At 38.8% G+C, this 25,197-nt stretch overlaps 1 protein-coding gene across 2 annotated transcripts; it reads left to right on the forward strand.

The window, feature by feature from the left end:
• Positions 1–2,429: 2,429 nt before the first annotated feature.
• Positions 2,430–22,709, forward strand: LOC147865124 (NAD(P)-binding Rossmann-fold superfamily protein). 2 transcript variants are annotated; one of them, XM_087317874.1, is made up of 16 exons: positions 2,430–2,538; positions 2,973–3,161; positions 3,484–3,654; positions 3,763–3,813; positions 4,124–4,258; positions 4,343–4,366; positions 20,098–20,209; positions 20,287–20,415; positions 20,507–20,556; positions 20,985–21,143; positions 21,218–21,313; positions 21,387–21,502; positions 21,590–21,713; positions 21,802–21,915; positions 22,263–22,343; positions 22,427–22,709. In XM_087317874.1, the coding sequence occupies exons 1-16, from the start codon at positions 2,455–2,457 to the stop codon at positions 22,562–22,564; spliced, it is 1,773 nt and encodes a 590-aa protein (XP_087174000.1). In that variant the 5' UTR covers positions 2,430–2,454; the 3' UTR covers positions 22,565–22,709. The 2 variants fall into 2 exon arrangements, with proteins under 2 accessions (XP_087174000.1, XP_087174001.1); XM_087317875.1 differs by lacking the exon at positions 2,430–2,538 and adding an exon at positions 2,817–2,880.
• Positions 22,710–25,197: the final 2,488 nt, after the last annotated feature.

The raw sequence follows: 25,197 nt of genomic DNA on the forward strand, positions 1-25,197 counted from the left end.
GAGTAATGTTTTTTTATTTAATGGATCTGTATTCAAAAGCTAGTGGGATAAATCAAGTTAGAGATGTAGTCAACAAGGTCTCATTTCGTGATGTGGTGCCATGGAAGGCATTAATAGCACGATTGGTCTTCATGATAGTTGGAAGGTTTACAACATATGCAATGTCAAGGGATCATCTCAGATGAATAGCTGACATGTTGGATCACTTGAAAAAGCAAAAAGAGGAGCAACATGAGGATGCGTTGATCAAGTCAAGAAGATGCAACTTCAACGAAATTTTGGAGATGAAGTCACATACATGAACTGTTTGTTATGATTCCTGTTTGAAAGATAGTCTACTACAATGTTCTCATTACAGGATATTCTTCCAATTCAAAACCAGGTTGAATCTTTTGTCATAGTTGTATGTACTATAAAAGCTAAAGCTGCTCCTAGCATTGGAGCATTAGAAAAGGGCAGAGAAATGCATGTAAAGATTGAGGAGATGGGCATGCTTAAGAGAAACCAGGACATGGGCAAGCTGAAGAGAAACCAAGTTGTTGGCAATACATTGTTTGATCTATATGATACGTGTGGACTCTTACAGAAAGTACATGAACTGTTGCATATGCTTCCATTTCGAAAGATAGTTTCCTGCAATGTTTTCATTATAGTTCAGTGTTTAAGCCAAAATGATTATAGGTGATGGAAAGAACATTCTTGCAGGTGTTCACCGTTGTTTGTACTTTTATACTCTTGAATCTTTGTAGTTTTTATTAGTCTACCGCAGCTATAACCTTTATAAGGTTGTTAGTGTAATCATTTTGTCATGGATGTAGAAGTTCTACTAATGAAGAAGATTCTTTTTTGGTAAAAAAAAGTAACGTAAAGAGAGAGGATGTGTTAGTGTGAGGTTGAGAGAGAGTGTGTGTGTATTTGTGGGTTGCCATGTGTAAATCTCTAAGGTCACATGTTAATTCATGCATGGCTTATCGATCGAATAAATAAAGAATTATGTCATAAACGATATCTTCCAACATTAAATAACTTGTGATTGTTACTTTTGGTGCATAAATTTCTCTCACTTTAGTATGTGTACTTGTCAACGGTATTGGTGTACAAAATTTCACATTTTTAGGCGTCACTGTTTTACGTATCACATATTAACATCTTATCGTGACAAGGTGTAAGGTTCAATCAAGTGGGGAATATATATGTTGGCTATCATGGCAGGCTGCAATTGGCCGATACGAGCATCAGGAGGAGGGGATGACTTTGGTGATAAAAGCACAAGAGGTTCTTTTCTCCTCCAGCGACAATGTCCACTATTTTCCTCTTAATGACAAATCTCAAGAGGTGCTGGAATTGGTCAGCCCAATAACCCTTTGGATTCTATGGAAACAACGATGTAGGCGAGTCTTCTCCAACCAAACCACCCATCTAACAAGGTTACTGCAAGAGATATGGAGTGAAATTGTAGCCACTCTGAAGAGCCAATATGATGGCCTTAAAGGTGGCTCCAAGGGAGTTGAAAGACAACGCATAGCCTTCATCCAACAATGGTCGTCCTCTCCCTTTCTTGAGTCAGTGGGTTTCCACATTAGATGGAACTATCGCGTCCCTTTAGGGATTTGTACATAATCGCCTCATTTGTAAAATTTTATAACTAATGGAAGGAGTTTTTTTTTGGAAAAAAAAAACAAAAACAAAAAACATCTTATCGTGACAACACATTTGGTTCTTGTTTGTTTTATTTTTCTCATTCCCCTTACAAGTTTGTCCATGGTTAGTAAAGTATACATTTGCTTCTTCAATATTATTTTTTCAACATCCCAAGAGCATTAGTGGTCTCTCCATCACACCAAAAAGTAGTATGAAACAAAGGCACTCCATGTTAGGTGCCATGAAATATTTGGCTCATAATTTCAATTGCATATACTCACACCACCATGGAGCACTTACGATTTGTGAATGTGGTTGACATGTGAATTGATTGTGCATATATGACAACAATATGGTTGACCACATTACATAGTTGAAACAAGCAATTATACATGTGTACACATAATCTAATTTTTATGTGTATAGTGGAGTTTGCCAGGAAATGCATATAACATGCAAATGCTTTCTAGATCGATGATCAAAAGAGCGTCCTACTTACATTCGTCAAGGAGGTGGAAGATGTATTATATGGTCCACATGCGCACACACACATGGTGGCGAATCGTATTTGTGGTGTATGTATGTATATATCGACTATGTTTGTGGTGGTGGGAGAGTGAAGGAAAAGAGGAAAGATGAGGCTTCCACATAATGAATGAATGAATGAATGAACCATAAGTAAGACTTTGTTTCAGGAGGCAGGCAAGCAGAACTTAGATAATAGATTAGGTGTAGGGGGTGAGGGTATGTATGTACACACACACACACACACATGAAAACGAATGAAGATTGATTGATTGATTGATTGATTGAATGAAGGAAGGAATGATGGCGCACGCTGCCCTTATTATAGCTATGCCCTCTGCACATCTCCTCCTCACTGCTCCTCCTGTTCAAGTAAGTCACTACATACATACATACTTACAACATACTTGTCTGTCTCTCCATCATCATCATCATCATCATCATCATCATCATCATCATCATCATCATCATCACGAGAGTCTATTTCCTGTACTACATGCCATAAATATGTATATATATGGGCCACTCTATGTATTCTATTCTATGCATGCTGATGCATCCATCCTATGCTCTTTCCCACCCCTTCCTTCTTCTTCTTCTTCTTCTTCTTCTTCTTCTTCTGTATGTATGTATGTTATGTATGTTAAGTATTTTGGAGTAATACGCACATATGTCATCATGTCTCTCCACAAAGCTTTGAACATGTCAGAGCTGGTTTAAAAATTCTATTATGTAATTTAAAACCATATCTTCAATAATGTTGCTAGATACTTATAAAGACTGATATTCTTCTGACACCATTTCAGGGACTTACCCTCTCTTCCGAATTCAGGGGCATTCGCGCACCACCATTACCATCAAAGCAGTTACATCTTCCTGTTTCATCTGCTAACTCCTTATATACAATTGTAGCAGACGGTGGTAGGAAGCCTTGGGATTTTGGACGATTTTTGAAGACCGTGACATTTTTCAATGAGCCTCCAACATTGAATCAAGTAACACAATAACTGTCTTGAACATCTTGATCTTCAATGCTTCTCATACATACACACACAGACACCCTTACCCGCGCACACACCCAATCATCCACCCAAGTGCACACAAGCACACACACACACACACACACACACACACACACACACACACACACACACACACACACACACACACACACTCACTCACTCATACTCGCACGCACACTCGCATGCACACATGCACATACAAAACACAAACATACGAACAACATACACATACAAATATACAATCGCGCACACACACACACACAATATTAACCATCGTGTTTTTTCATGTTGGAAGTTCCGAGACTTCATCTCAAGGATTTTCGCTGGATCTACAGAAGGAAATGGGCAGTTAGTGAAAAAAGGAGCTCAGAATATGGAGTTAGTTCTTGTGACAGGAGCAACCGGGGGTGTTGGAAAAAGGGTAGTTGATTCCCTAAGGAAGGAGGGTTATTCAGTACGAGTACTTGTAAGCATTTTAACCTTTGCTTAAAGAATTTCTTGCTCACATCTTTTTTTGTCAAATTTAGGAATGATATTTTGAGTTTGTCGAATTTATGAATCTTTCCAATTCCAGGTGCGAAATGCTGAGAAGGCAAGACATTTGCTGGGTTTGGATGTTGACATGGTATGCAAAAGGATCTCAACCAAGCTAATTTATTATGTACAAAAGATGACAAGAGAAACATTTCTTTAATCCTATAAATTATTTGCAACATAAAATCATTGCACCTATACTTACTTATGCTTGTTTTAGATGAGAAAAATACTAAAATATGACAGTAAACCATTAGATGCGGCCATATGATGTGTGCTCAAATGCACTGAAAACTCCTCAGTGCAGGACCATTCTCTTCTTCACCAATGATATTCTTTTTAAAAATATGCATATACTTTGGTGTTTGCAACCCATACTTTATTCTAATTATTCACTTCAGGTAATTGGAGATGTTACAAAAAAAGACACACTTTTACCCGAATATTTTATCGGTGTGAAAAAAGTCATCAATGCAGTGTCTGTAATTATTGGGCCGAAGGAAGGAGATACACCCGATAGGCAAAAATATAATCAGGTGGGATTTTGTGATAAGTTGAAAATATTGTGGGTTTTAAAATTTCCTGAACTAGAGGTAATGGAATTTTGTAAACTTTTACAGGGTATCAAATTTTTTGAACCAGAGGTCAGAGTCTCAGACTACTTTTCTTTCTATCTTACCCATTTTCATTCTTGTTATATGAGGGGATACCTGTGTGTACATCTGTTCTATTACCAATCTATTCTAAATCTGTTTCTGATGTCTATGTGTTGTTGAAGACCTAATCTTGTAGATATGCTGAATCCCTTAGTTCAGTTTATTCTCTTTCTTGTTGTGGAACCTTTTTATGCAGCGGTATTTGGAATGGTCTCAGCTGGGATCAAGAATAATGAATCACTAACTATATAAGTAATAACATTAGAAAGCTATAGATAATTCTCCTCCCAATGAATATATCTGAGTCAAGGCCCATTGGTTAAGATAGAGAATTAGATTGTTTTCCATACTACTCCTAGTTACATCTAGTAAATACCTTGTCATAGCTTGAGGATACCATCGATACAGAATTAGAGATGATGAGAGAATGCATTGATCATGTGTATAGGGTAGCTAACTCTTATATATCCATAGAACTGAGGCCTGGTATCCAAATTATAGCCATGTGGACCCTACATGGACAAAGACATCCACATTCAAATGAGCCTCCATCTAGGCTTCTAATTTTGCTCCTAATGGTAGGTTATGCATATTCCATGTAACTGTTTGTATGAGCATGAAGCCATTCAAGAGAAGAGCAATGTGTGTCTTGACTCATGAGATAATAAACAGCAATTGGTGGTGGTCTTTTGATGTAAATTTAATGTCGACATGAGAACAACAGTTTAATTTCTGAAGTGTGAGCCTCCTCATTTTTCCCATGTCATGATACATTGGCGTGGTGAAAGGATGTCATTCATAGAGGAATGTATTGATGCATCCCATCTTCCAAACCAATTTTACATACCTTGCAACCAACTAGAACATAAAATTATGCATTTATGTGTCTTCTAGATCTATTTGCTTCCTTCCCATGCGATCCTAGGAGGTTGATGTGAGGGATTTTTTTGAACCATAAGCATGTGTATTTGGCAACCCTTTCCATGGTCATGGTCTCAATGGGAAGTCATCTTGTCTCAAGAAGTAGGAGGGTGTATGGCATTTGTTTAGAAAATTTGTAAGGAAATGTGTTTGGACATTTTCAAACTCTTTCCAACTGGACTTAGGGATGTTAGTGCCCCATGCTTCCACTCTTTACACACACACACATAGAGAGAGAGAGAGAGAGAGAGAGAGAGAGAGAGAGAGAGAGAGAGAGATATTAACATCTTTTAAGAGGCCAAAATGGCCTATAAGACCAAATAAGAGATTACATCTTGAGTGTTGTCTTGTCTTTGAGAACAAATCAAAATAAAATAAATACTATACAGTAAATATAAAAGTAAATAAGATGAAAAGAGAAGAAACGAGGGAATTTGGTTTTTGGCACATGTGAGATTCTCAAGTTAGGTATATTGTAGCTTTTGTCTTCGAAAGATCTCTAGCATAGGTCGATCCAGAATGGAAATGTCTCCGAAGCGAGGGAAGCACCTATGATGGCCGAAGATAATGGCTTTTATTTGTCGATGACAAGGGTGTCGAGGTCGTGGTCCATGGGGGTGGGCGGGGCCTATGTGCACGGCAAATTGCTATTGCCCGATCAATTGTAACCCCTTTGTTATATCCTGGTTTGGAGCCCATTTGTGTATCCCGTGATGGACTTATAGGATTAGTAGGAGTGATGGGGCTAAAGAAAGTTGTGATTGTTCTTTGTGGATGAGCTTGTGTGGTTGTATTCTTCAACAACTTTTCCCGATGTCTCTTGAGCTCTAGCAAGAAAAGTCCTAGGCATCGTTGGTCCTCATATTCGATTACCTTGCGTAGTGGGCCAAAGACTTGTTTAAAGAGGCAATGGTATCTCCCTCTGATTTCATAAAAGACACTACAATGACAAACATAGTGTTCCTCAGATTCCACTCCTTGATGACACAATTGGCAAATTCTCTCTTCTAGAGGTAGTCGTGTATATCTGCCTACCTCAATCTGTAGCTGATGTGATGAAGTTCTTAGCTGCCCTATCACACTACGCAGCGCATAGGATAGATGTATGTCCATATAAGGTGGCCTGATGACGAATCCATCCTCCGATGTATGTAAGAAGTGCGTCTTATAGTGGGCCATCTTTGTACCAAGTGGTATTTTGGGGCTGATCCATGTTATCTTGTTTTCCAAGTTAATAATATCAGTCCGGATCACTCTATTCTTTTCCACTTTGGTCATATTTAGGTGGGGAGAGTCCAAGCTATATTGGAACGGCGGTATTGCATTTATACTCATGCCATGTGACTCGAACCATTGTTGCATTTCAGCATACCAACAATGAGTGTCTCCATTTTCAGCTAGTTGTCTTGATGACATCAGTGCCAACCTTGGGTACCTTCGTTTAGGTAGCTCTCAAAGACGGATAAATGTCACTGATCGAAACAATGCCTCGGTTATTATTGGTGCTGCTCCCATCTCTGCCCGGATTATATCGTGGGGCACGATGCTTTGCTCCTTATCATGCGAGCAATCATTGACACTAAAGGTCTCTCTAAATCTTTCCAATGATTTGCCTTGTTAAGACTCGGTCCCCATGTTTCTACTCCATAGAGAAGAGTTGGTGTGACAAGTGTATCAAATAACCATAGCTTAGTCCGTGGCTCTTGGAATTGCAGATGTGCACATTGTCTCTCGAGAGCACCAAGGGCTGCATATCCACGAGAAAGTCGGGCACAAGCAGCCTCCTATAAGGAGAACCTAGGTTCTGTAAATGTTACTCCTAGGTATGTGTAGGAGCGTGTGTATTCCACCTTTTCCTCTCCCAAGAAGAATTCTGGTTTTGATCTCATGCTTGAGTGGTGTTAAACACCATCACTTTAGTTTTGTCCATGTTGATTGACAAACCTTTGTCCGTACAAAATAGTTTTAAGGCATTTAGATGTCTTTGTAGTCCCTCCGGAGAGTCAGAAATCAGCACAATGTCATCAATATTAGGAAACAGGTCCCTCCGGATGGGAAGTGAGAAGAACAGTGTTGATGAGCAAACTCGGCCGAGGCCGAATCCGGATGTGGAGTACCCGGCAACGGAAGACCCGGTGAGAACCGGATGACGAGTACCCGACAAGGAAGACCCGGTGAGAACCGGATGTTGCAGGCCTGGTGAGAACCGGATGACGAGTGCTCGACAAGAGCCGGATGATGCAGGCCCGGTGAGGAGTGCTCACCGGATGAAGGGACATATTCGTAAATATGTTTGTAAGAGTCCATTGGGGCTATATTTGTCAATAGCCGAAAAGTCATATTAGTATAAATATGACTTAGGGCAAACTTAGTGCTGTGGCCATTCTTGTTGGTGCAAGATTTGAGTGCAACCGTGCAGAGAGAGAGAGAGAGAGAGAGAGAGAGAGACGAGGAGGACGTTGTCTCTGTTGTAACCGCCGCTTGTGGCGAAGACAGTGAACAAAAGGTCGTTGCCTCTGTGTTCATCTATTGTATATTGTAACATAGTGATAGTTTGCAGTCTGTGGACTACCGTGGTTTTTCCCGTGTTTGGGTTTTTCACGTAAACATCCTGTGTACTCTTCTCTTTACTGTGTCGTGCGTACATTACCCGTTTTTTGTGTTTGATCCTAGGCTCGGTTATGGCCGAGCGTTGTCTTTGAGAGCGTGTAGTCCTTACAATCAGCATATAGTAATATTTGTATAGCTATACCTGCTAGGTGTGCTCCGGTGGACTTAGCATCGAGCTTGTTTCTCAGCTCACTTCTAATGTGTACAAATGCATTACAACCGAAAATTCGTAAATGGTCATATGAGTCCGGTTTGCCAAACCAAACCTCCTCAGGGATTCCATTTCTTAAGGACTTGTTGGGAGAACGATTACATATATGAACCGCAGTTTTTAATGCTTCTCCCCAAAATTCATGAGGGAGATTAGCTGTGGACAGCATGCACTGTACTCGCTCACGCAAGGTCCTATTATACCTTTTTGCCACTCCATTTGATGAAGGGTTATATGGAGTTGTAAGCTGTCTTTTAATACCATGTAAGTTACAAAAGGACTTAAATTTGGCAGATGTAAACTCACCCCCATTATCTGTTCTAAGACATTTCAGTTTTGTCCCTTTTTGTGTAGTCACAAATGCATGAAAAGATTTAAATGCATCAAATGCATATATAGCCTTCGTACATAGTCTAGCATCTCTTCATTTGCAAAGTGACCATTCACATCTTCTTTCTCACCCTTGAGTTATCAAGTTTTTCTTTTTTATCTCTTGCGTTTGGAAATATCTTCTTTTCTCTCCTCACTACCTTCTTATATAGGTGCCATGCAACATTCCTTTCATTTTCCCCATCTATGGACTTAAACCATTTGAGATGCATCTTACATTCATCATTGAACCAAGAGTTACATGGAAAACTAGACATCCTATGCCCACCCACATGCCTCTTAAAGTATTGATATCCAACCTTAAGGATGCTATCCTTCAAATGTTGCCAATTTTCATTAATATTGTTCCACTTCATTCGCATACATCTTAGCTTTTTCATAGTAAGGTCAGATGATACATCTCTTTTCCTCTTTCACGCCATGGCATCTATTGATGAGATGTGGAATTGCAAGCTCTAAGTACAATGGCTTATGGTTTGAATTCGGATATAAAGAGACAACCTTAAACACATTCACCAAGGATAGATCACAAGCCGGCATAATGTGTAATCAACCACACTTCCTTCACCCGAGGATGGTAAACATGTGAGCACATTTATCAATATGGGAATTCCTTTATACCATTTAGGATAATCAAGTTTGTGCAATTTAGCATATGTATCAAAAGGTTTCCATAATTTGACATGATACAATCCTTTGAGTCACGCAATAGATAGTGTTCTACTACATTTTCTTCAAATGTCTCCACATTTTGGAAATTGCCAACTCTTGCATTAAAGTTTACCATAATTAACATTTTACCAAGCTTCTCAAATAAAAGTATATCATGGCATAATTTTGTAAAAGGATTGTCACAATCCAACCCAAAGCTACTATAGCAGTTTTGTAACCCCTTTGTTATGTCTTGGTCAGGAGCCCATTTGTGTAACCCTTGATTGATTTGTAACATTGGTAGAAGTGACGGGGCTAAAGAAAGTTGTGATTGTTCTTTGTGGAGGAGCTTGTGTAGTTATACTATTGTCCTTCAACAACTTTTCCCTATGTCTCTTAAGTTCTAACATGTATCGATGTGTACAGTTCCCTGTTCAGCTGTTCAGCGAAGAATATGATTTTGTAGTTACATGCAACATATGTAGTATAATGTGTGAAGCGTGAGCCTCCACATTTTTCCATGTCATGATACATTGGGCTTGCAAAAAGACCTCATTTATAGAGGAATCAAGTGATATGCATCATGAAGCAAATGTGTTGCATCCCATCGTCCAAACCTTTTTTCCATATCTTAAATCCAACCAGAACACAAGATTTTCTTTTATGTCTTTTAGATCTTTTTGCTCGTTTCCCATGTTATTCTCGAAAGTTGATGTGAGGGACTTTTTTGAACCTTAAGCATGTATTTCACAACCCTTCCCATGGCCATGATCTCAATGGAAATTGATCTAGTCTCTAGTAGGAGGGTATATGGTGTTTGGTTTTTAATTTGGAGAAACTTTGTAAGAAAATGCTTTTGGACATTTTCAAACTATTTCCAAGTAGATTAAGAGATGCTACCACCCAATACTTCCACACCATAGAGAACCACCATTGTCATCTAAGTGTCTAAAAGGTATTTCTTGAGGACCCAACACCTAATTTCTCCATGATTGCATGCGTTCTCAAATGCATAATATGTTCTCTTTCTCGCCTCTAGGTGGCGGGTAGCACATTCATTCCATCTATGATTTGAAGGATCTTCAAGGCCAAGATATTTGAAGCTTTCCACACATTCAAGTGGCTCATTATTGTACATAATGCTTGGTTTATATTTTGTTCGCTCTTCACAAGTAATCTTTATTTTAAAACTATTGACACTTAATTTAGTATGTATGCAAAATTCTTCCAATGCCTTTATAAGCTTTTGTGAATCTCCTAAATTTAGTATGCGGATCACCTAAAGTATTTGCAAAAAACAATACATCATCCACATAGAAAAAGCATGATGAGTGAATTCCCAATGGCAACTATATATATATATAGAGAGAGAGAAAATAGAATAGATATTTTATTATCTATAATGAGGCCAATTTTGACGTATGGCACCAAATCAATACATAATCTTGGATGTGACTCCTTAAGAAGGGGGGTTACTATATTAAAAACTCTCGATGTGAAAATAATGCACGCAGATATGTGCTCATTCTTCTCGGTGGAAATTTGAGTATGACCTGTCACATTATCATGTTGGTTTAACAAGTCATCATATTTCTCATGAAATACCTTATTCATCCTCCACTAGGTTTTCGTTGCACACCTTGCAATCTTCATGTTTGCGCAACGATGCCATGATGCTACCTCAATACCTAACTTGTTTGAGCAAGATCGAAGAAGTGTTATGACTCTCCAAGAACCAAGGCTGATGGGGTTTACTCCCTATCTCTTAGACCATTTCATAATGTCAAGTGATAGGACTTTGTAAGGAAGTAGAATATAGAATGACAATTTTCTGAATAATCTAAAGGCAGAGATATAGAAACTAAAAACAATTATGGGGTTCAACACATAGGAGGAATTAAAGAAGTAGAAGCAGTTTTGCAAAACAAAAGCCTACCACTTAAAAGAATATACAAGGTAGGAGTGCACACACACACATATGTGCTATCCAAGATACATAGAATGTGCTCTTAGAAGAAGAGCTTTAAATACTGATGTGCTAGCTAAGTTATGGCCTCATAAATATCTATTTAATGCTGAGTGGAATCTTGTACAAGGATCCCATTCAAACTACAAAATATTCTTTTAGAAGTTGTAGAGCTTTCATAGAAAATGCAAATTTGAGTTTGCATTTTAATTCCTACAAACTTTTATCATGCTTTCCTGCAATGAGCATGCCATCAACATACAAAACCAAAATAATAGGACCGTTATTAGTTTCATTTTTCATATAAAGACAAGGATTTTCCGTACTTCGATTGAAGCCATTTGAGAGCATGAATGAATCAAATTTCTTATACCAAAGATGTGAGGCTTGTTTCAGCCTGTAGAGGATTTGTCGAAGTTTACAAACTAAATGCTCTTTTCTTGGAATTAGGAACCCTTCAATCTGCAACATATAAAGTTCCTCATCGAGGCTACCATGAAGGAAGGCCGTCTTTACATCCATTTGATACAGCTCCAAATCTAGGAAGGCTGTAATAACAAAAAGTGTTCTAAGTGTAATCATTTTGACTACTGGAGCAAAAACCTCCTGAAAATCAATTCCTTGTATTTGTTTGTACCATTTGGCTACTAAATGCCTTTTACTTGGGTTTACCTTCTAGAGTCTTTACCTTGTAAACCCACTTGTTGGGTATAACTTCTCCAATTGACCCAAAGATCAAGTTAACTTGACTTGCATTAGAGAAAGTTGACCGTGAAAGGTATCAGAGATTGGCAGGTCGGCTGATTTATTTGAGTCACGCTTGTCCAGACATTTCATTTGCTTTTGTAAGTCACTACATGCATGATCCAAGGAAAGATCATATGGATGCAGTGTACTAGATTCTAAGATAACTCAAAGTTGCACTGGGGAAGGGATTGATCTTTAGGAAGCATGATCATTTTAACATTGAGGACTATTGTGATTTTGATTGGGCTAGTTGTGTTTATGATAGGAAATCCACATCAGGATATATGCATGTTTGTTTGGGGCAATTTGGTCTCTTGGAAGAGTAAGGAACAGTCGGTACTAGCAAGGTCAACAGCTGAAGTAGAGTATAGAGCTATTGCTGTAGGAGTTGCAGAGATGTTGTGGCTGAGAACTCTCCTAATAGAACTAAGGATGAATCAAGAAAGTCAAATGAGGCTGTGGTGTGACAATAATTCAGCAATTAGCATTGCCAATAATCCGGTACTACAACATGATAGGACCAAGCACATCGAAATCAACAGATTCTTTATCAAGGAGAAGCTTGATAGTGGAATATTAAAATTGAGTCATGGTTCTACTGAAGATCAAGTAGCAGATTGTCTTACAAAAGGACTTGGCCAGTAAGTCTTTCTAGATTGTGTGACAAGATGGGCTTAGTGGATATCGTTCGCCCATCTTGAGGGGGAGTGTTGAGAATGATTAAAGTTATAGCCAAATGGTTGGCCCAACAGCTAGTTGGTCCAGCGGCCAGATCTTCGACTTTATAAAGAGGAACCATCTCCTCGTATAACATAAGCGATCTCTGGGTTTTCTCTCTCCTATTGTGACATATATGTAAACTCTTGAGAATAAATGTGTTTTCTCATTTTTCAATTTGGAACATCCAATCTTTCTTCTTTTGCAACATTGTTTGCTATTTCTTCAAGTTTATCAATGCATAGACCAAAGAGTGGGCGAGAGAGGGCACCCTTACTTGACCCCCTTGTTGGTTAAGAAGTACTTTGAGAAACCATTATCTGTTTTCAGTTGGCACATAACTTGTTCATACTATTGTGCTACAGCTCTATACTCTAATGGCATTTGGATCTCTATCATTCTTTTCCAAAGCTCGCTCCTTGGTATGGTGTCGAAGGCTTTCTTGAAGGTCCATAAAGCAACAATATAGTGTTTTCCCTTGAAGTCGACTTTCTTCCATGATAATTCTCAGTGTAACCAAATGATTGATAGTTGAATGTTTTGATCTAAAGCTTGCCTGACCATGTGCTCATTTGTTATGATGTTCAGCCCATGAGCTAATCTTTTGCCCATGATAGTGCTATATAACTTGGCCATATGTGGGCTAACCATGATAGTTTGAGGATACCATAATTTTATCTCCTCCTTTATGCATTGGTTTAATCCAATTCATGAGCCAATCTTCATGGAAGCCTTTCTTGATAGCTTAATCATGATAGTTGCTATCCATTGATGAGTTTGTGGTCTTGTCCATATGAAGAGTTCACTTGTCATTGCCAACAAACATCTTTTTTGCCCCTCTATTAACATCTTCAATAGACACACATGCCCTCTATGGTGTTTCAATACTCAATGTCACAAGCGTTATCCCATACCTACATATTGTTCCATCTCTTCATTGGTGAATTCCCCTTGAGTTGTCTCCATGCTAACTTTGGTTGTAGTTTAAACATTTTGTTTTCTTCTTCTCTTGTGTTTGATAGTATTGCCTCTTCTTCCTCACCATTCTTCAACATTGATCCAATGTTAGGGCTTTGTTATTTTTATCTTTTGCAGCTTGAACATTTTGAGATGAGCTATGTATTCTTCATCAAACCAAGCATTGCAAGTGAAACTAAGCATTCGATGTCCACCTGCACATGCGCTAAAATATTGATAGCCTACCTTGAGGATAACTTCCTTCAATTCCACCCAAATTGTTTTCACATCTTTACTAAGAGAGATGTTCATGACATAACCCTCAACCTCATTTGCATATAGATTATCTTTTCCATAGTAGGTTTCATAATGTACGCCTTTTCCTTTTGTACTCTAATGCACTGGGCAGTTTTATACCTTGCTGTTGGAGCAAAAGTTTCCTCGTAATCCAATCCTTTGACTTGTGAATAGCCTTTTGCAACTAAACGTGCCTTGTGCTTATCCAAAGTACCATTAGAATGGTACTTGGTCTTGAAAATCCATTTCAGTCCAATGACTTGTCGATGTTGAGGCCGTGGAACCAGCTCCCATGTATGATTCCGCTCAATGGAATCAAGTTCAACTTCTAGTGCTGCTTTCCACTTTGGAAGAACAAGGGCCTCTTTTGCTGTTGTGGGTTCTTGTGATTGCACAACAGTGCACAGTAAGGCAAAGTTGCATGAGTGAAGAGGCCATTGTGACCTACGTGTTCTTTTCATGTTGGTCGGATAACTAGATGTATACTCATGAAGTTCAGAATCGGAGAGATGAGAATCACGAATGGTGGCTTAAAGCCACTTGGGAAGTGGTGGAAGCAGGTGTGTAGAGGGAGGGAAAACGAGTGGAGTTGAGGGAGAGGTTTGAATTGTTAGCGAAGTTAGAGATTGAATAGTGGGTGAGACATCTTCGTCTAAAATAGGAGATTCCAAAGGAGCTGGGATTTCAATTGTGAACTCAGGGGAAATCCTAGAGTCATCCGGCTGAGACTCCACAAAATGAACATCCCTAGAGATGACTAGGAACTTTGATTCTAAATCCCACAACCTGTAGGCTTTAGATTGTGTGTTGTAACCAAGAAATTTGCATTTCTTGGTTTTGGACTCCAATTTAGTCCTTTTATGATCTGAAATGTGAACATAAGCATCACAACCAAAGACTTTAAAATGAGAAATTGAGGGCATTTACACCTGTAAATGCTTCTGCAGGGGTCATTGCAGCAATTGCTTTTGTTGCGCAGCAGTTGATGATGTAGATTGCTGTGTTGACAGCTTCACCCCAAAACGAGAGAGGAAGATCAGATTGAGATGGCATTGTACGAGCCATCTCTTGGACTGTCCGGTTCTTCCTCTCCACAACAAAATGGTGTTGTGGAATATTGGGTGTAGAAAATTGGTGTGCAATGCCTCGTTGAGAGCAAAATTGGTGGAAAGCTTGGGAGATAAACTCTCCACCATTGTTGGACCTGATCTTTCAAACTTTCTTTGATGTCTCGTTCTCAACCAAAGCTACCCATTCTTGAAATTTGGTGGAGGCTTGAGATTTCTATACAAGAAAATAAACCCAAACCTTGCGGGAGAAATCATCAATTATAAGCATGAATTAGCGTGCACCACCAAGAGTAGTGGTTTTCATGGGACCACCAAGATCCATGTGCACTAACTCCAAGATAGATGTTGCATGGTGAGTGCCTTCATGAGGGAAAGGCTCTCGATGTTGCTTGCCATGAAGACAAGCAACACATGGGGTATTGGGAGTTTTGAAAATAGGCAGACCCTCAACTAGCTGTGAAAAGGAGAGCTTTTGTAGAGAATCGTAGTTGAGGTGACCAAACCTAGCATGCCACAACGTGGGATCTTCTTGTGCCACCAAGGCATGAGAGCCTTGAAGAGGATAGTTTACTGCAATATGCCCTGGCCCTTCGCAATAGAGACATAATCGATTTGCTCGACGCCGTTGGTTTTCTTCTTCCGACAATGGACCACGACGACGTGTGGTGTCGGTTTCCATCGGCGTTGGAGTATTTGCCGGACATGCATTGTATGAGTCCCTTGCAAATGGTTTTGTTGCGATCGAGGCGTATGTGGGCTCCGACCTGGTCCTTCGCATTTGTAATTGGTGTTCTGAACGTCGCTCGAAAAGTTGGTTATCGCATCTTACCGCTCGATTGATTGCCTCTATGAGCGATTTTGGATCTTCAATCATCCGAAATGCATGGGTACTATTGAGAATATGCAAGTGTGTGCATTTAAGCATGTGTATAAGAAGCCCACCATAACCTTACATGGTACAATCTTCTGGGTGATGCATCAAATTTGACACCATTAAATTATTTTTTTGGTAAACTTTATATTTTCTAGCACGGATGGAAAGCTAGTTTGTACCCATTAGTTTGGGTAGCACTCATCACAAGCGTAATTTCTATTTATTATATTGAAAAGTAATAAAATTGATGCTCATTGGTAGCTGAGTTCTACATTTTGATAAGATGACATGTCGTAAAAGACGAGCCTGGGAAGCGTCTCAATATTGGGAGCTCTACCACATGCTCATGAGTAGGGACTATGCCCTTGCATGGAAGAGACTACGGGAACCGAGACCACAAACACCCATCGAGGATCCCAACACTTGGCACACAAATACGGAGAGACTCTACCACGTGCCGAACCAACCACCCATCTCCATGCCCTCCACACCTCGACCTACCATGGGGACACTTTTCACGACCTTTAGGGTCACAAAGCTCATAAAAAAACATAGGAAATCCATGGACCACATAGGTTTACGAGCCTAGCACATCATATATGCTCGAGAGTGCCTAGTCCCTTTTCTCACACTAATCTTTAACCGCACCCTCGCTGAGGGTTTTCCACCACAATGGACCATGAACATAGTGGCCCCTATACATAAAAGAGGGGACCCAGTGAACCCAAATACATATAGGACCATTATGATAGGTCATACGCTCGCTAAACTATATGGTGCAGTAATGGAAGCAGAGCTCAGTGATTATATGGAAACCTTAAGTCTTCGAGCACCTGAGCAGGCTAGTTTTAGACGAGCCTTCTCCACTATTGACCATATCTTCACACTTAGATGCTTAATTGACCAGATGAAGCCTCGCAAGAAGAAACTATATTGTTGCTCCGTGGACTTCCGCAAAGCCTTTTGACACAATTCCTAGGGAACGGTTGTTTGATAGGCTCAAAAGCTTGGAGATACCAATTGACATGATTTGGGCCATCTATGCTCTATATGAGCAAGTCTCTGGGTGCATAATGCCCAGGTGGCCTATCCAATTGCTTCACTAGCACCATTGGTGTAAAACAAGGTTGCCCCCTATCATCGACTCTTTTTGGGATCTACATTGATGAGATCACTGATTTTATTGCTCGTAAGGGAGGCAATGGAGTAGCCATTGGGGGTACGCAAGTTAGTCTCTTACTCTACACAGATGACATCGTCTTGCTCTCGGTGTCTGAACACGTCCTACAAAAGCATCTTAATGCCCTAGATGACTTTTGCACACAACAAGGACTGGTAGTGAATCTAACGAAAACTAAAGTTCTTATCTTTCATACATCGTCTCGAGTTAGGAGTAAATGTCACCTAATCCTCTCTCATAAACCAGTTGAGGTAGTTGGATCATATGTGTACTTGGGAGTCACCTTTAGTGCTCGTTTGGGTAAATTCTCGATGACCCAAGCAGCCAAAGATAGACTAACGAGAGGGTATGCATCTCTCTCACTCTTAGAGAGACAATGCCACCACGCATACTTTCAAGAGCCAGGGACTCATTAGTGACCCCTTCCCTCATGTATGCATCAGTAGTATGGGCTCCAGGTCTACCATCCTTTATGTGGATGCAATTAGAGAGACCTCTAGTGATGGTGTTATCATGTCAACTCTAAAGCAAATCGACAATACCACATGACATTATTAGAGCAGAGTTCAGTTTGCCCCAATGTTAGTAAAAGCACTTTTCCAAGTGGTAGTTTTTATTCGTTGGATACATAGCCAACCACAAGATAGGATATCCCGTCAAGCCTTTGAGGCGTCCCGATCCCTATATGCGTGTAGAGACACTAGCTCTTGGTATAGCACTGTAGTGAGTTGGCTACTTGCAAATGGCATAGACATTAATAACCTACCTCCCCTTAAGTACAACCATGGGATTGATCAAACTTTAATCTCTCATGAAGACTGCAATAAAGTAATACGCCAAGAAATATGGCAAATTTACACCCGATATAAATGTTACCTCAACCCACATATGGAGTTTATCTTCACATAATGTTACTTCAACCCACATATACCTTCTGTATTCATCATACTTACATACTCATATGCAGTTCTCCAAACCATCACCATAAATACATGCCACTTCAGCTCACCTAATATTACTTCTAGTGTGGGGCCGTATAGATTTTATAGTGTAACCATCAATATTAGATATACGTTTGGCTTCATGTTCCCAAGTTCCAACAAGAAATATAATATCTACAACGCAAGCTACATCATTTACTCCCAAGCCTATATTCCATAGACATCCTCTACAATTTCAAAACATGATTTTCAAACTTGAGGCAGTTCCATCAGCCATCACTTGCTATACATTTTGAGTTCCATTTTTAGTTGCATAAGCTTCCTTGTTCCTTCTTGCTCCTTTGGGGCTTGGTCTTCTGATACAAAGAAACTTGTACCTTTTATATACACATTGCTACTATCTAAGACTGTAAGACAGTCATCAACTATAAAATGTACCTTGCAATTAATTGTTTATTTGGAACCAACTAGATGAGACATAATATTGGTAGATTGGCCCTTTCTAAACCTAAAACCTTTTCTCAGGCTTGGTTTCAGCTCAAGTGGCTTAGGCTTTATCAGCTCGGCTCGTTTGGCTTAGCTCAAGGTTTTCGTGTTTCAATTGTCTTGAACCCTCAACTCCCAACTCCCAACTCCCAACCCTCCAATCCCCATCTCCCACCTCGTGTCCCAATTGAGAGTTTGTAATCTACAACTTGCACGATTCCCCTTGCTGTTCCTTGCTGTTATGCACCCATGACTGTGCACTCATTAGGCTGGGGATGAGGGATGTTAAGTAACTACCAATCAATGGACTAATAATGACAAAAAAGGGAACTCATAAAAGGAGAGAGAAAGCCTTGAGATAGATATGAAATCAAAAATATAAGGAAAAGTATAAAAGAAGTATTACAGTGAACGTATAAGTTATTTACTTCTTATTTGTTTACTCTTTCAGTTTTGTGCTAGAGCTTAGTCTCTCTCTCTCTCTCTCTCTCTCTCTCTCTTTCTTATTTGCCGTGCACATAGGCCCCGGCCCCATGGACCACGACCTCGACACCCTTGTCATCGACAGATAAAAGCCATTATCTCCCGCCATCGTAGGTGCTTCCCTCGCTTCTGAGACATTTCCATTCTGGATCGACCTATGTTAGAGATCTTTCGAAGACAAAAGCTACAATATACCTAACTTGAGAATCTCACATGTGCCAAAAACCAGATTCCCTCGTTTCTTCTCTTTTCATCTTATTTACTTTTATATTTACTGTGTAATATTTATTTTATTTTGATTTGTTCTCAAAGATGAGAAAACACTCAAGATGTAATCTCTTATTTGGTCTTATAGGACATTTTGGCCTCTTAAAAGACGTTAATATATCTTTCTCTCTTTCTTTCTTTCTCTCTCAGGCCATTTTGGCCTCTTAAAAGATGTTAATATAGATTTTTTTCTTCTTCTTTCTCACTCTTTCCTCAAGCCTTGATCCTCACAATTAACCTGAAGCGTAAACCTTAACCTTCCATCATAAGTGTTTCAGCCTAATTTCATATATATGAGTGCGGTTGGTTTCACCACATGATTAATAAATGGAGGTAGTTGTATGCTAATGAATTCTTGTGTTAACACATGCATTAATTTATTTATTTATTGTGTGTGCTACATGGGTTAGGTCTTCCTGTCAATCATATATCTTATGTTAATAATGTTAAGAGTGTAGGTGATACTAAGAAAATGGTTTGCCAAATGAACGAGCATATTCTGTGGAGTTGCCATCTAGTGGGTGTTACTCTACCTGAGTCTCAATATAACAAACTGATGATTTAGGTACATCCCATTGTCAGTTAAAGTAATACCTGACCTTAAAAACAATAACGTTATACACAAAAAAAAAAAAATTGAGATAATTTGTCACCACATGCTATTGAACCAAGTGTTATTACTTTACAATGTCAGGAAAGTAGTCCAATTTCAGCAATTCTCAGGACTTAGCCACATGCAAAGATTTTTGCTTTTGAACACATGTGATGAAAGTAGTCCAATTTCAGCAATTCTCAGGACATAGCCACATGCAAAGATTTTTGCTTTTATGCTTAATGAATTTGAAGTGATGAAAATATTATCTTAAAATGAGCTACCTACACCAGCAATAAAATTTCAATTATATTTTGCGGGATTTTATGTGACCTAACTAGTAAATTTTAAATTTTCAGGTGAAAGGGGATTCTCCAGAAAGTGTAGAATATAATGGAATGAAAAATCTGATTGATGCTCTCAAGGATCATGTTGGTTTGCGGGATGGAAAAATTTTATTAAGTGTCACTGGTATGATGCTTTTAAGGATTGTAGACCTGGAAGTGTTTGTTGAGCCCTAACATGTTTTTAGTCTTGGTTTCAAACAGGCAGTGGTTTGACTGTGGGTCCTGCATGGGGTTCACTTGATGATGTAGTGATGGGTGGTGTGAGTGCAAGCTCGCTTCAGATTTCTTTGAGTGGTGGTGAAGAAGGTGGTCCTGTTGCAGTTTTCAAAGGTGGTTCGCCTTATTTAAACGAGTATTATGCCTTTCAGATGTTGTAACAGGTGTTAGGAAGATTCTTTAATAATGTGTTGATTTTATGTAGGAAATGTGTCAACCGATAACAATGGTGGTTTTGCAAGTATCCGTACAAAGGTAGTGGACGATAGGTCTTCCACCAAATAAACCTCTGTGTAAATACTTCTGATTTCATTAAGACATCTAAGTAATACAATTTATATTTTTTTTAAAAGGGAAATAGTTGAAGGGGATATTTTTAAACTAACCAGAAACTTTACGCTGATGATGCATACCGTTGTCTCATTTTGAAACCACATCTTCTTCTAAATTAATGTGGAGACATAATTCTCCATACATAAACAGCATTCAGATAACCATGATTTCGTGAAAGTTGAATACCTACTAAACTACTTGAAATTAAGAGTAGGTGACCTTCAAATTTTGAAGGAAGGTTATGATTCCAGGTCATTGTATTAAGAGCATTAAGATTAAATGTCTCAGCATTGGTCACAAGTTGTTTTTGCGTTTTGCTAATTATATATATATATATATATATATGTTAGAACTTTGATATACCAGAGGACCTATCTGCATACGAGGGTTTGGAGCTGCGACTTAAAGGTGATGGCCATCGCTACAAGCTAATTGTAAGAACATCAAAAGACTGGGATGCACTTGGCTATGCTTCTAGTTTTGACACAGAGAAGGATCAATGGCAATCTGTAAGTATATCTTTACAAAGAAATTTCTTCTCATTTGATTTTGCAATGTGATTTCTTAAATAAATTTCCTCCAGATTCGGCTACCTTTTGCAAAATTTGTTCCCACATTTCGAGCTCGAACAGTTAAGGATGCAGAACTATTCCTGACTTCCAACATTATTTCTTTACAGGTGGGTGCAGGATGAGTATGCTTTGATTTCCATTATATATAGTCTTTGCTTTAAAAAGTCTTTGTATTAACAGTTGATGTACAGCAAGTTTGAATATGATGGGAAGCTCAATCCTACCTTTGAGATGGGTAACTTTGAATTACCTGTAGCAAATATCAAGGCGTACTTGAAGGATCCAATCAAACCAAGGTTTTGACCTTTGACAGCACTAAACAGGCTCTCTTAAGAAACGTTTCAGAAATTCAAAGTCCCTAAACATTGCCAAAACGTTTTCAGGATTGTTCATGTGAGTTCTGCTGGTGTGACTAGACCTTATAGACCGGGTTTAGATTTGAGCAAACAACCTCCTGCTGTTCGAATGAACAAAGAATTGGGTTATGTACTCGACTTCAAGCTTAAGGTAAATGAGCTTGAACATTTCTGTTAAAATGCAAATTTATCAATAATGGAAGTTTTGTATGTGTGCTCATCAACATCTTACCTAATAGGCAGAGGATGTACTACGAGAGAGTGGAATCCCTTACACCATTATAAGGCCTTGTGCTTTGACTGAGGAGCCAGCTGGAGCAGACCTCATATTTGAACAGGGTGACAATATTACGGTATCAAATTTTAAAGGGCACAACAACCTAAATATCCTTAACTTGTCTGGTATTTACCAGAGTAACCCTAATTTTTAAAAATTATGAAAGGACCTCTGTATTAAACAAAACTTACTTCCATTCTGGGTTTTTTGTGGTCATGTTTGAAAACTTTCGGGTGCTTTGGTAACTACTGAACAAGATAGGGGTATTTTATTCTTGTTTAGAATTTAATTAGTAACATGCGTGTCTCCCTGACAAAGTGGCATTCTGTAAGGTGACTGATTGGGCAAGCACCTGAACCAGTACCCTTTAATTAGAAGAGAAAGAAGAAAAGTCTAATTTCTGTAAGTTATACTGTTTATCAGGGTAAAGTGTCTCGAGAAGATATTGCTGAACTTTGTGTGGCTGCATTAGAGAGTCCATCAGCTTGTGATAAAACATTTGAGGTAAATGAATTGTAATGGTCTATTTGACGAAAGGATGACATTTTACTATATCTAGTGAATTCTTGAGAAATGAAAAATATCAGGTGAAATGTACATTACCATTTAGCGAGGCTTTCAAGGTCGATCCAGAGAATCCACCTTCACAGAGAAATTTTGAGAAGCAATTCAAAGCATTGAAGGAGGGCATTACTGGTAAGGAAGTTCTTGAGGAGCTGGTTTAATCTGAAGATGTATAATATATTATATTGTTATAGAGAAATATGCAATGATGAGATTTTGTCATTTATAATAAATGCATACAAGAAGGTTCAATTGATTCCTGAAATATATGGAACCAGTGATCAATAATTAGAGCCTTATTTTTCATGGGAACTAATTTGGTAGTGCATACCTTGAGGGAGATGATGTCAGTATTAAAAAAAGGAGTTACAACGAGGAATCAATGTATAATGTAACATGACTCAATTATAGGAATTACATTGGCCTTGATATAAGTTTGAGAGAAGATTTTATTTGTATAAGCTGTTTGGTATTTTGAGATTTAATAGTACACTTGTATGTACACTCCTTAATGGATTAATAAATATTCACTTGAGATCACCAATTCAGCACCTATCATCACACTAGTTCTCTAAAAAAGGCCTTGTACCTAGGTAGGTTTATGGGACATCTTATGACAATTACAAACCCACAATGACCATTATCAACGTCAACAAACAGATAATGATGGTCCTCACAACCGTTTTGATTGGTTCGTTACAAACTTTTTTATTAGTTGAGTGCAATGTTATTCTCGGATATAATACAATTTGTTGTGGGTGTTGGTTTTTTATGCTAAGCATTTGAGTGTGTGGAAGTTCAATTGCCTTGATGTTCTTCTCCTTTAGTTGAAATGTTGGTTCAAGATGTTCACATTGAATGGCACGACTTTGTATTGGTAGAGTTTTGCCTCCAATTCAATATTGTTTGCAAAGAGGTTTGGTTTGTTGTACACCATACAAATGGTGGTACAAAAAAGACACCCTTTTTTTATCCCTCTTTTCTTGATCATTCACTTGGTCTTTAGAACCAATGCCAATATTGATTTCTTCATGGTTGTGCTAAGTATAACAAGTACTTAACATCCCTCCAACCTAATGAGCTCATACTACTTAGAGCATTGTGTTCAGCTTAAGACCGGTAAAAATTAGGAGGATGATTGGGGGTGTTGATGTGTTGGTGGTATTGTTCTAGCCAATATTCATGTCGTGTGCGTGTGCGTGCATGAGTGTGTGGGTGTGTGTGTGTGTGGGTGTGTGTGTGTGGGTGGGTGATTGAATTGCTATTGGCCATGGCAAAAGCTCCTCCTCCAGACCCCCCAACCCTAGCCTCAAACTCAACCTCTCCGAATCCATCTGAGCCAACCACCGCGTAAGTAGACCCCATTGATCGTCTCTTGCCATGCTGAGTGGGATCGTGTTATGGATGTTTTTTAGAGCTGCCATATCCCAGCGAGTTCCGCCCAAGACCATTGCCCTCTCCACTATGCAAGATGCTATGAAACCTTAGAAACAAGTTGTTCTGTACCAAGATGGGAATCAGCTTTTTTAAAATGCTATTCGAACCTTGTTTCACACTCCTTAGAATTCTGTTCCACTCCTCATTGCTCAAACTTCTGTTCGCGATGAATATAAAAAAAAAAACCCAAAAAGAAAAAAAATCCAAATGAATGTTGCATATCATACGCGAATGTATGCAAACGTTCGCATATGTCCACCAAGTTGGATGTATGCGAATATTAGGAACTATGGTTGGTGGATGTGGAGGGCAAACAGATGATAGTGATGGACAAGTGTGGGGGATGATATGTGATGGCACGGGTGAGGAGCAATGGATGAGGTGTTCATATTTGATTGATTATGATGATGATATTGTTATTGTCCTTTTGTTGGTGGTCATATTTGTGGGGGTGCTAATAATATTTATTTATTTATTTACTATGAATATGACTATATTGCTAGTAGTATTATTAATAATATAGTTTAGTATTAATTTATATTATGTCATTGGTGGACTTATTTATGATGTTAGTTGTGGAGTCATTATCATTGTACTTATCTACTTATTACTGTTGCTAGCTACTATTATTATTGGTCTATGTTTATGATATTATTGTTCAATAGGTTTAGTTATATTATGATAAGTTGGAGTTTCTTTTTTCTTTTTCTGTGTTTGGTGGGGGTGGGGATTAGCCTTAATTGTTTTTTGTTATTTTGTGGGGGCAAGTTGAACTCAATGAAAGATGTAGATACAACATTAGAGCAAAAGGAACTCGAGGGGGAAATGGCGGCACAAAACAACAAAAAACAATTACCCAAGATCTTTTCATAAAGTAAGAAGGATATGTTTAACATATACACAACCTCAATTACACCTCAATGTAGGTTACATATACACAAGCTATACATGCCTAATCTATACACAATGCTCCCAGTGATTACAATACAATGCTCTCGGCCGGAAACAATTCGTGCAGAGCTCGGTGCTACGATATTAATCTTGCCAAAAAATGATCTAGATCAATCCCCCCTTGAGGTATGCATATCTCAGCTTATATAGTTTTCCTCTTTAGACAGAGCTGAGCCATCGGCTGATTGTGAGGGCTAAAACTCAGCTATTTCTAGTTTTACCTATTTCCTCACCTACTCTTCTACCTAACGGCGAGTTTACATAATATATTTATATTTCTGGCCTATGGACAACATTGGACACACCCGTGGGACAGGACTTTATCCGTCGGACCCACGGTTCACAATGTGGAGGGATACCCACGGGTTTGGCAAAAACAAAAAAAATTACAAAAGTTGCCCGTTTT

The sequence above is a fragment of the Azolla caroliniana genome, unplaced genomic scaffold (genome assembly GCF_043228905.1).
Source record: "Azolla caroliniana isolate FFs.n. ecotype wild unplaced genomic scaffold, voAzoCaro1.0.p SCAF_4, whole genome shotgun sequence".
Classification (NCBI taxonomy): Eukaryota; Viridiplantae; Streptophyta; class Polypodiopsida; order Salviniales; family Salviniaceae; genus Azolla; species Azolla caroliniana.